Source organism: Elephas maximus, chromosome 5, assembly GCF_024166365.1.
Source record: "Elephas maximus indicus isolate mEleMax1 chromosome 5, mEleMax1 primary haplotype, whole genome shotgun sequence".
In the NCBI taxonomy this organism is placed as follows: domain Eukaryota; kingdom Metazoa; phylum Chordata; class Mammalia; order Proboscidea; family Elephantidae; genus Elephas; species Elephas maximus.
This window is the reverse complement of record NC_064823.1, coordinates 120,121,381-120,133,728: the sequence shown is the minus strand read 5'-3', so window position 1 is coordinate 120,133,728 and position 12,348 is coordinate 120,121,381. Positions and strand designations below refer to the sequence as shown.

Here is a 12,348-nt window from a genome sequence, read left to right as displayed (position 1 = left end):
TATACTACATGCTCAATCATACTGTACCGTGTGAAAGCCTGTATATTTCATTCATTCCTTCAACCAGTATTTACTGAGCACCAACTCTGTGGCCAACACTGCTCTCAGGGGCCTGGGCTACATCAACAAATAAAAGACATTCTGGTGGGGGAGAGACAGATAATAAGCCATACAACTATAATATTTGCTAAAAAAGCAATAGTAAATTTTTTTTAAAAAAAAAGCATTTGACTCTCAGGGCTGTTTTGGGGATCATGAGATAATTGTAGGGGTATGCTTTATGAATAGTGCAACACTATTCCTACATGGAGACCTGGTAGAGCAGTGGGTAAGAGCTGCGGCTGCTAACCAAAGGGCCAGCAGTTCAAATCCAATAGCCACTCCTTGGAAGCCCTATGTGGCAGCTCTACCCTGTCCTATAGGATCACTATGAGTCGGAATCGACTTGACAGCAAGAGGTTTGGTTTCTTTTTTTTTTTTTTCTGTTTGTTTTTGAGTGAATTTTGACTTGTGGTGATTCCATATGTTTCCAAGTAGAACTGTGCTCCATAGGATTTTCAGTGGTCTGATATATCAGAAAGAGGTTACCAGACCTTTCTTCCAAAGTGCCAACAACCTTTCATTTAGTAGAGAAGCATTTAACTGTGCACCCGGGGCCTCCTAAAAGCAATAAAAGTACTATATAAAAAAATACAACAGGGTAAGGTGATCATGAAGCACCCTGGTGACACAAACAGTTAAGCACTCAACTGCCAATTGAAAGTTTGGCAGTTGGAACCCACTTAGCAGCTCCACGGGAGAAAGATCTGGCAATCTGCTTCTATAAAGACTACGGCCAAGGGGACCCTATGAGGCAGTTCTCCTTTATCACATGTGGTCACCGCGAATCAGAATTGACTATATGGCACCTAACAACAACAGGGAGATCAAGAGTGCCAACAAGAAAGAGGAATTATTATAAGCAGTGGGGCAGAACAAAGACTTGAAGGAGGTGAAGGAGGGAAGATATGTGGGGAAGATGGTTGGGGAGAGGGAACAGCCAGTGCGAAGGCCCCAAGGCATGAACATGCCTGGCACAACTGAAAAGCAGCAAGGAAGCGACTGTGGCTGAAGCAGAATGAGTTAAGGGAGGTGAACGTTCAAGAGGCTTTGGGGCTAGAACACAGTGCCCCGTAAGCTTTTACCCTGGGTGACACAGTAAGCCGCTGGAAAGTTTTCAGCAAGATTGACGTGATCTGACTTAAAGAGTCAGTCTGGCTACCATGTCAAGAACAGAGTGTTCAGAACAGGAGGTGGGAAAAAGGTGGAAGCAGGGAGAGCAGGTAAGCAGCTTCTGCTATTTCACTGACTTCCATGTCTAGCCAATGGGAAAAGGGTGAGACATTAGTGGGATATGTGAGAATAAATATCCCTTCATATATTGCTGGGATGTGTGAGAACGTGGTGTTGGCCTTTACTTTCAACATCTGTGTGCCTCCTACAGTTCCCATTGGGGAAATGACTCTTGGGTTCCACTCTGAGGAGGGCCCTGGGAGACTTTTCCAGAACACTACCTTCCCAGGCTAGGTCTGGGGGCTGGGGAATGATTGTCTGTGACCATGGAGCAACTGCAGATGAAAGGCACAAACTCCGGGGCTCCTTAATGAACTATCTGAGCTGGCAGTTTCTGTTTACTCACTGGCAAATCTACATATACCTCCAGGTGGATCCTGGTTCCACAGCACAGAGTGAAAAGAAGTGCACCGGCCAAACTATTTGTTTGCACCAAGTGGGATGAGCTAACTCATTACTTGGTTCTCTTAGGTCTGCAAATTGGATTTCACTTAAGGGCAATTCTCTCAACGCTTCTTCAGCCACCTGTCCTCCTTCCTTGTCTTACTTCCTTAGCTAAGAATACACCACCATGGTGCCCATCAGGAAAAAACATACCATTGAGGCTCAGAGACTTGTGTATTCACCCCATACTGTGCTTTCTCCCTTGTTTTTTCTTTGCTCAATCTCCCTCATTTTAAGGAACTGCCTTTTCCCTTCTACTAACTATCTAATCATTTCCTTGTAATCTTGAGGAAATGCATTTTTTTCCTCCTTACAGTTACGGTGAAACCTGGGAGACCTGGAACTTGACAGGACTGCCTTGTTTTCCGGAACTCACAAGTTTCCCACTTTTGACAGGGTGCAGTCTTGCCACTTTTCTATTGCTCTCTACTGGTGGAAAATATTTGAATTTTCCTTCTCTAACAGGTTTCTGCCTTACACAGGTTCCAGCTTTCGTAGGTTTTACTCTATCTCTTTGAACAAATCTGAGCTTCTTAAAGTGTGCTAAAGAGAAGGTTGTTGTTCTGTGCAGTCAAGTCCATTCCAACTCACAGGGACCCTCTCTATGACAGAGCAGAACTGCCCTATAGGGTTTCCCTAGGCTATAATCTTTATGAGAGCAAATCACCAGGTCTTTTCTCCTGTGGGGTCTGGATTCGAACCACCAACATTTCAGTTAGCAGCCAAACGCTTAACCATTTCGTCACCACCAAACCCACTGCCACTGAGTCCATTCCGTCTCATAGCAACTCCACAGGGTTTCCAAAGCTATAAGTGGGGCCACTGGTGGTTTCAAACTGCTGACCTTTAACCATTGTGCCAACAGGGCTACTTAAAGGGAAGATAAAGAGGTGCAAACTTTTAAACAATATATGATGGGTGCCTAAACACTGTCACCATTCTTTCCCCTCTTTGGCCAGACTTTCAGAGGTGTGGCTGAGGATAGTGCTTCAGCTCTGGTTCGTTTCTACCTGATTTCACCACTCCTCCATTGAATTTCCTCTACCCCCAAATTTTTGATAAAACACTTAGAGAAGAAACAGTGAAAATCATCTAAATAAGTACGATGTGTAATACATATCTATGGAATGAAAAAATGCCCTTATTTTAGAGGGTAACGTAACTTATGTGTCTTGTGTTATTTACCAAGAACTCACTATAAAGTAGGCACAAAGGCACATTGAGGGATGCAAATATTACTCAGACAAAAATCCTGCCTCCAAGAAACTTAGTTTCTGTTTTGCAAAAAAAAAAAATTATTTGTACAAAAGTAAGAAGAGATATAAAATCTTTGGAAGCACACAGACAAAGCATTGTGGCAATTCTGAAAAAGGCCTATGTTATATAATTATGACTAGCTAATTAAAAGAGAAAAAAAAAGCTGCCATCAAGTCAATTCCAACTCATGGAAACCCCATGTGTGTAAGAGTAGAACTGCACTCCATAGGGTTTTTCAGTGGCGGATTTTTCAGTAGATCTCCAGGCCCTTCTTCCAAGGTGTCTCTGGGTGGACTCAAACCTCCAACCTTCCGGTTAGTAGCCAAGTGCCCGGAAGGTTGGTACTGTTTGTACCAACTAGGGACTCCTTGACTAGTTAATACTAACCAATAGAAGTCATAATAGGAACTACTCAGGTGTGATGTCATAAATTCTTATACACATCAATTTTACTTTGCGTCAGCCTTCTCCAGAATCCATGTTCCATTTCAGCAGAATGCTTGGCAGTGTCTCACCTGACAGATATAGTAGAATTGTTCCTTTTGTTTCTAATCAACACCTTAGAGTTTACTGAGGAAAAGAAATGCACTTGGGGTGGTTCTAAGTAATCTTTTCTCCCTAAGTCACACAACTAAGAAACGAAAGCCAAAAGAAACTTAGTAAAATATAGTGTCTGACTGTAATAGCAATGACCATTTGGTCAAAGCCAAGGAATGATGTTAGAATGAGACTCCTAGATTCCTACCAGCTGAAAGGGCCACAAAAAAGAAAACTCTTCCATGAACTGGGGTAGTGGGATAAGAATTCAAAGAGAAAAAAGAACCTAAACATGATGCATATATGGAGCTGATAAGTGCCAGGCACTGTTCTAAGATCTTTACATAGACTAACTTATTTAATCCTTAAACAACGCCGTGTTAATAGGTAGGAGTCCCTGGGTGGCACAAAGAGTTAAGTGCTTGGCTAATACCCAGAAGTTTGGTGGTTGGAATCCACCCAGAGGCATCTCAGAAGAAAGGCCTGGTGATCTGCTTCCGAAAGGTCACAACCATGAAAACCCTAAGGAGCACAGTTCTACAGTGTAACGCATGGGGTCACTATGAGTCAGAATCAACTCAATGACAACTTTTTTTTTTTTTTGGTACAGCAAGCATTTTACAATAGGGGAAAAGAGTTACAGTTCATAAGCGGCAGAGCCAGGATTGAAACCAGTTTATGCCCTTAGCCACTCTCTTACAGAGTTTGGATTTAGAGCAAAGAGTTACCCCCTTCCTCCAAATTGTCAATTTTACTCTAGCTAAACCCCTTTTATTTCTCTCCACATGTGGCCAAACTTTGATGATTGCCATGAAAACAAACTAGACCACAGAACTGAGTTCTCTTCTGAGACAGCAAGCTGCAGCTTTTTTGTCTTTTGTAGTCTAACTAAATTCTGAGAAAAATCCCCAACCACCACTCTTCTTCCCTAAACCCATTGCCATCCCTGGAAGAGTATAAAATAGTAAGATCATGGCATGGAGAAATAGTTCACAGATATTAGCTGATAAAATATAAGGAACAACAACAAAAATGTCCAGGCCCTTGAATTTTTGGTTAATAATAAGTTGCGCAGTGCCCCGTTGAGTTTTCTGTGTCACCAATCTTTCCAGTCGTAGTGACACAAAGGCGACTTTGTCTTGAAAAGGCTACTGAGAAAATGGGCCTAATCTTGGCAAGAGCTTGGTGTACCAAGAACCATGTTACTATTTTTTAAAAAAATGACAACAAACAAAAAGAAATATTATCGAAGCCATCTTTTCAAAAGTCACAGTGCCATTATCATCACCAATCAGGATGCCTACTTTTTTAGAAATGCGAATATTTTACCTGAGCTTAAAAGGCTGAACTACACTTTGTAAAAACTGGGAATCAAATTGACCTAAGAGAGTTAACACCTGAAAAACCCTCTTCATTTTATTAAATGCTCTCTCTGTCTCTGTCTCTCTCTGTCTCTGTCTCTCTCAGCATGTGAAATGCCTTCCAAAGTGACTGAGCTAGGCCTTGGTGCTCTGAAAGGTTTTTTTTTTTTTTTAGGCCTTGGTGCTCTGAAAGGTAGATGCTTTTTATTATAATTTTTGCAGGCTGGCATTTCCTTGGTCAGGTACAGGCGGCCTATCTCTGTTTCAGTTGCACAATGCCCTGTATTCATTGTACATCCACCCACTGTCCACAGGTACATATAGTTAACTCTTGCTCACCCATGTGTGGATTATCCCTAGCTCCTGGTATCAGTTCGTCTTCCACCACAAATGGTGGATACTTGAAGAATTGACTGTTAGCCAAAGCAAATCACAACCAGGAGGCTAAAGCTGCCAGCATATCCCCTTGTACACAACAGCCACCAGGCACCTGCTAGTCTGGGCACTGGGTCGCCATGTTCCTAAAAGAGACGTGCACACTTCACACATATAGAAACAGGAGACCACAAACCTACACTAGCCCCAAAGGCAAATATTGTCATTTGGGGAGACTAGTAGGTATTCCTTTCCTGATTAACGTGACTGACTATAATGTACAAAAAAATATACATTTTGCATAACCAGGAATCTGCTGAAAATAAAGAATTGCTGTTCACCCCAAATCACAAAGGGTTTTCAGGGTTACACTAGCATTTTGTCTTCTCCTGCTGTCATCTCTCTCAAATGGCCTTCACAAAGGTAGAAGTTATGCTTTTGATTTCTAAAATGCTCCCACTCTTAAAACCTTTGATAAAACCAAACCAAACCCATTGCTGTCAAGTGGATTCCAACTCATGGCAACCCCATGTGTTACAGATTAGAACTCAGTTCCACTGGGTTTTCTTGGCTGTAACCTTTACAAATGTAGATCTCCAGGCCTTTCTTCTGCAGCACCACTGAATGGGTTCACACCACCAACCTTTCGGTAAGTCCAAAACCAAAAAACCAAACCCAGTGCCATCGAGTAGATTCTGACTCATAGAGACCCTGTAGGACAGAGTAGAACTGCACCATAGAGTTTCCAAGGAGCGCCTGGCAGATTTAAACTGCCAACTCTTTGGTTAGCAGCCGTAGCACTTAACCACTACGCCACGAGGGTTTCCTTTGGTAAGTAGCTGAGTACAAATCATTTGCACCAAGAGCTACTATAGTCGATCATTTATATTACACTGTTAGTTTAATATGTTTTATCTTTCATAAGGAAACCCTGGTGGCCTAGTGGTTAAGTGCTGCGGCTGCTAACCAGGTGGTCGGCAGTTTGAGTCCACCAGGCTCTCCTTGGAAACTCTATGGGGCAGTTCTACTCTGTCCTATAGGGTCACTATGAGTCAGAATCGACTTGACGGCAGTGGGTTTGGTTTTTTTGGTTTATATTTCATAAACATAAATTATATATCATTATCTAAACACACTCACAAAATCATTTTTTGCATAAATTAAGTTCTTATGATGACAAACACTAAGGATGCAGAACTCCACCCACGCCCCCCAAAAATACTCGTACTATATATGCAAGCTACATAAACTGAACTGTGATTTTTTCTTCAAACCAATACAGAAAGCAGAGAAAAGGCAAGAATGGGAGTAAGGCTGAAGGACCCGGCTTTTTGTAATCAATTTACTTTTGGTTGCACCAAGAGATGATATATTGAACGCACTCAGATTAGCTGTCTATTGCAGTGCACTAGGAGCATTGGAATTACAAGAGGGGGAAATAAGCCCCAAAGCCTCCCAATTGCCAGTTAACCTACAATAGCTTGAGGGCATTGACAACCTCCATGTAAACCTTCTGGTAAATTCCACACTACTTTTTTATCATGTTCAGAACTCATTTACTGGCCATTCATTCCTCCAGACACTTTCTCCCCTTGTACTTTCACTGGAAAATTCCTCCCCCATACCTTTTATGGGGCAAAATAAAAGAGACTCTTAAAAAGCAGGTGTGCACTGACTTCAAGAGGAGACTATTGCCCCCATCCCCCTGATGCTGAAGGGGATAGAAGGGGAAACAGCTATGAGAAAAGCAGAAACAATCAGAAATCAAGCTCAGATCATCTCAGAGTTTTACTGACAGTGATCCAGGACCACACACCAAAAGTGGCCGGATGCCATTTCCTTCTGAATCCCTCCAGCATGACATGTTTCCAACAACTTGAGGTGGCAACTGGATAATTAATTATTATCATTTCTATGACAGTTCTTCCCAGGAGGTTCCAAAGGCCTCCTATCTTGTAACCCAAGTCATCCCTGCCTTGCCATTTATTGAAAATCTTTTTCCAGTTTTTCTTTGAAGGCATTATTTTGAACAGGTGGTTGTTATGATTAACACACACACTTTACAACATTAAACCAGAAAATCCACATCCTCATAAGACACCGAGACTTCTCCCAAGAGGAAAAAGATAATTTCTTAATCAATCCAGAGGTCGAAACCTGCCGATAGAATCTTTAACTTGGAATCATTCTGACAAGTACTTCAAGTTGCATTTCTGTCTCATTTGTAACCTTGTAAGAGTTTGGCATAGCAAAGTCTAGATTCATGCAAAACGCGCTTCTTTGCTGAGTCTTACCAATTCCAAATTTAAGCCTTCTTCCCAGGAAGTTTTTTCCGGGATTAAGTAGCCTCTGGGTTAACCTAATCAAGGCTTCACTTGAGCCTGGGTCCAATTTTGAGGACATCTCCTCCCCCCTGTCCTTCTATAGCTCCTAGTCCTCTGCCCTTTCCTAAAGGGAAAGAACTTAAAACATGAAACTGGAAACCAGTCTGAAATCGGTGAATACTTCTCTATAGCAGTTAAAGCTCCAGCATTTGGGACATAATCTACTTTTAATCTTCAGCTCACAGAGTTTGGAAAGCAAAGTCAGTCATTTTGTAAGAAAACAATTTCATCTACTTTAACCGTCTAAGCTTTTTTAAAACAAATCATTACCTAGAACAGGTTTGTTCACTAGTAAACCGAAGAGAACAGTCCAGTAGTCTGAATGCTCACATCACGTGAGGAAAAACAAGGTGAGTAGTCATAAACACTAGTTACAGCAAGTATATAGGACACGTGTCCAGAGGCATACAGCTTCTCTGCTTTCTGTCTTTATGTCATCCTCAGTATCACCCAACCGCTTCAGGCAGAATCATTGCAAAATGTAATCTTAGCAGCACAGTGGAGAACCAAACATAAATACGTTGACAATTAAAACTATAGAATACAGGGCATATAGGAGGGAAAACTGTAAAAGACTGGAGTCAAATGATGCTGAATTCTTACTCCTACAAACTTCTGAAAAAGCAAGAGCCAAGAGGAAGACAATACATCTTGAAAATTTGATTCATGTTTAGAATACATTAAAAAAAAAAACCTTGATCTGATGAACGTAACTCTAGCCTGGTCGAGCAAAGCCTGGCAGGGCTAAGCTAAGCAGCTTTGTTTTTGTCAGCTTATTTCTTAACTGGACAAATATTCGAAAGTTAATAATGACTTGTGAAATTATCTGATTCCCCCATTCTCCCAGAATGTGGTAATTAAGTCAAAGAGGCCAATGGGATGTATATCAGAACAGGGTGAAAGGTTAGGTAGAAAGAAAGAAGTCAAAAACCCAAACTACCTCCCCCTTTCTCTTCCTCCTCCTGTTTCTCTCTCAGACCAGCTTGGTTTTGTTTCCCTCCAAGATTTCAGATCATCAGTCTGACAAAGATTACTGCTTAACTGAAGAGCAAAACAAACTCCCACAAAGTGCTATCTTTTACTTGGCTGGGCATCTCGGTGTGTCTGGAAGCTGTGCTTAACGCCACACTGACCACCTTTCAGAATCGGCACCTGCAGTTCTCAAAGGCTCCTGGTGTAGTTAATGGCCATCCTACTTTGCTTAAAACTTCACAAACGCCTTCATGTTTGTGATGTCAACCTACTGTACAACTCTCTCCTTCTCCCCATCAAAATTCAGGTAACTCTGGCATTGAAACTTTTAAAGAATACATTTTTCATCTACATGCCTGCTGAAGAAAACTGAATGAGTGGATCATTAAAATAATCCTAGAAAAAAAGCATTTGATTTTTAGCTCAAATCACTCATGGCCTCTAAATAAGTATCCTTGAGGACAGTATCTTTCTATCACTGTGACAAGCCTCAGGAAAGAAGACATATTCCCAAATGCCTTGGGAGAGTAACCAGAAGAGCAGCTGAAATTTACCTAAATAAAAATTGAGTCATTTAGTTTAAAAATTCCACTTTCATTTGTTTTAACTGATCTCAAATATCCGGTGACTGACAATTCGTCAGCTGTCATAATTAGTCAGCCCTACATTTGTATACAGATGGAATTTTTAACTTTAAACAACTAACCCTCAGCTCAGTGTTACCTACAGAGGCAAATAACTACAGGAAGACCCCCTGCTATCTTGGCGAACATTTAAATGAGGTGACTGTCATGAATGTTTCCTCAATCTCACTTCAATAATTCTCAGTCTCAAAAGTCACCTGTGCCTCAGCCCAACTATGTGTTTTCAAAGGGTGAAAAACATCGGTTTATTTTATGGAAAAGGATTTATCACCACAGGAAACATGATGGGGCTGACTGCATATGAGTCTTCTGCTTTTCCAGAAGCTGACGTTTTAAAAATCTTTTTATCAACTATGTATTTCACACTAAATATACCAGAATCGGAAAGACAGTGGTTGAATAAAGAAGAAAAAAAAGGCTAAAGAGAAAAAAGAAAAAAAGGGCTGGGGGGGGGGTATGATTTCAAAATGGGACATGATTTCAAAATGGGACCCCAAAGTAAGCTTAAGGGGCAGGAATTAGAAAGATTGCGGAAAACCACCTACCTTTGTTAGGTATTTGGAGTAGCCCACTTCAGAAATTTACACCATTCACAGCCCGAATGCAATTGACTCAGCTAGAAGGTAACCTACAACATCTTCTCTGCCTCCCTCTTTTTAATGTAAAACCAAAGTGAAGAGTGTCCAGCTACGCCCCACTGCGCCGCTTAAAGCGGCAGATCGTTTCAGGCTTAGCTCTCTGGCTCTGGGAATTCCAGTTGGTCAGAATTTCTTAACCTTGGAAACCTGCAGAGAAAAGCTCTCCACGAGGAGAACTCCCCAAACTCCGGCTTCTCCCTGTCCCAAACTGCACATTCCAAAGTATGAACCAGGAGCGATAACCAGAAGGCACCTCTCGGGGGCTAAATTCCTGCCTGGAGCGAGAACTTGAAAGTGCGGCGAATCCACTTGCAGAGCCGGCCCCGGGTCCACGCCCGCAGAGACACGCCGCCCGGGAGTCCCGCTGGTCCGGCGCTGCGCACCGGGAGCGCACAGCGTCTGATCTCTGAGCTCTTCCCGGTTCCCTCCCTCCCTCCTCCCGCTGCCCTCCCCCTGCCGAGGCCAGTCGCCTCACAGTAGCAAGGTTGTCTCTCGTATACTCCCTTCCCTTAAACTCACCAAACCAGATTTTTACTCCCAACACCAGCAACTTCCCGTAAATCTGCACTGAAATTTTATCCTGCTCGCTGAGTCTCCGCTGGCTAAAGGCCAGTGCAGCATTCCTGTTGTTTTAGGAGCGCAGATACCCTTGCTGAAGGTTAAAAAAATCGGTCTTGATGGGAGAGATTTGGGGACTCCGTCAGATAGACATCTTTCCCCGCTCAAAGTCCCATCCATTTCAGACTTTCAGAAATGACCCCAGAGGTGACACCTGCCCCACCTGAGGGCATTTGACCTAGTCAGACGGCCGGCCCCCGTTGGGCTCTTCAGAGAAACCAACCCAGAACCAAGTTTGAGGACTAAGGAACTTAATGTTGAATTATAAACCGATCCGTGCCACCCCGCCCCCACTCCTCCCCCTAGGAAAGAAGTCACTGAACCTGGTACGATCGCAGCGAGCACCGCGGCGGGCCTCATGGACCGGGGGACCGCCCAGAGCGTCCTCACCTGAGGCCGAGCATTGCTTGGCGAGCGCAGAAAAGAACGTCACGCGCCCGAAGCCCTGACCTTTCCCGGGGCCTTCGCAGCAGGGCCTGCGGCCTGGGCGCTGCTCTTTCAGAAGTGGCTCATTTTAATGCGCTCTGACCTAAAGTTGCAGCTGGTTTCTAGAAAAGGGAACAAAAAAAAAACACTGCATTTAGAAACAGCAGCCAAGCCCTCCTCAACCTTGCCTGATCTCTGGAGAGTTGGCTCTAAACCCCCATCCTATTCCCATCCCAAAGAAACCCAGATGCCCGCAATCCTTGCCCCACCCCCTTCGCATTACCTGTTTATACAAGAGTTAAGGAGCCTCACGCATTTCAATAGAGCTCTAAGCCTGTCTGTAGGCGCGTAATCGGCCAAGAGGAATCGAATTCTGTGACTAAACAAACTAGAAGAGGAAGCAGACACCACCGGGAACCTAAAACGGAGTTGTGATTTCGGGTTGCAACGTCATTCAACTGAAAAAAAAAAAGTTTCTCGTTGGGCTACTTTAGTGCGAGAATATTCCAAACATGTTTTTTGGTGGTTAAATGAGTTAATACACACAAAGTGCTTAGGGCAGTGCCTGACACAGTGTTAGCTGCACTATTATTATTATTTGTATTCTGTGTTTGTATTTTTATTACTACGACTTTATTTCCTTAAGTGGAGAAGGTGTGGCCAGAGTTAGAAGTGGGTTCTAGACCCAGAACTGCCACTCACTAGCTGGAGAGTCATGAACAAATCATTTGACCCCTTCGGGTCTCAGTTTCTGGAAGATTCTAAAGATGAGATCTTGCAGTTTACATTCCTTGGGGACAGTCTTGAATACAATGGGAAATAAAGTCCTTGTGATGAAAATGGTGTCCAACTGATTTTCATCTCACTTAAAAGTTACATGACTGACAAGATAGATGGAGATAAATTGGCCTATACATTCCAAGAAGAATTGTTTACTAATGGAAAGGAAACCTGGAACCCAGCCATCAACTGTCCGTGTATGGTTAATTCTAATTTGGATTTAGGCACTTGACCTACTGTCTGACCCTGGGAAGTTACTTATTCTATTCAGTTAAAAGCTGAAACTGGACAAATAGTGGTCACTGGCATTTGAAAAGCAGTGTGAAATAGTCAGGGGAAAATCATTTAAAAAACTCAGAAATACTGAAGAATGGTTACTGAAGGCTAAAATGTGATCAGTGCCTCCATCCTTTTCTCTCCATTTAGCTTCACTTTTAAAGAAAGAAGCTATAATCCCCTCTATGAAGGAGGCCCTTCCTACTTTACAAAGTAATTTCACTCACCTTATCTGATCCTTACAATTGGATCCTATGAAGCTTTTTATCCCCATTTTGCAGATGAAGACCCTGAAGTCACAAAG

General features: G+C 42.7%; 1 protein-coding gene across 13 annotated transcripts in view; it reads right to left on the bottom strand.

Annotated features, from left to right (window-relative positions):
• RBM47 (RNA binding motif protein 47) overlaps positions 1-11,392 on the bottom strand; it is a 183,741-nt gene extending 172,349 nt beyond the window's left edge. For 4 of the 13 annotated variants that reach the window (XM_049886960.1, XM_049886962.1, XM_049886959.1 and 1 more), the window contains exons 1-2: positions 11,272-11,392; positions 10,953-11,110 (exon numbers count right to left, since the gene is read on the bottom strand). In XM_049886960.1, coding sequence (XP_049742917.1) covers positions 10,953-10,966 — 14 coding nt within the window. In that variant the 5' untranslated portion in view covers positions 10,967-11,110; positions 11,272-11,392. Of the gene's footprint in view, positions 1-9,851; positions 10,382-10,885; positions 11,111-11,271 lie in introns of those variants that run through there. The other 9 variants (XM_049886963.1, XM_049886965.1, XM_049886972.1 and 6 more) reach the window with 6 other exon arrangements.
• Between the last annotated feature and the right edge of the window lie 956 nt (positions 11,393-12,348).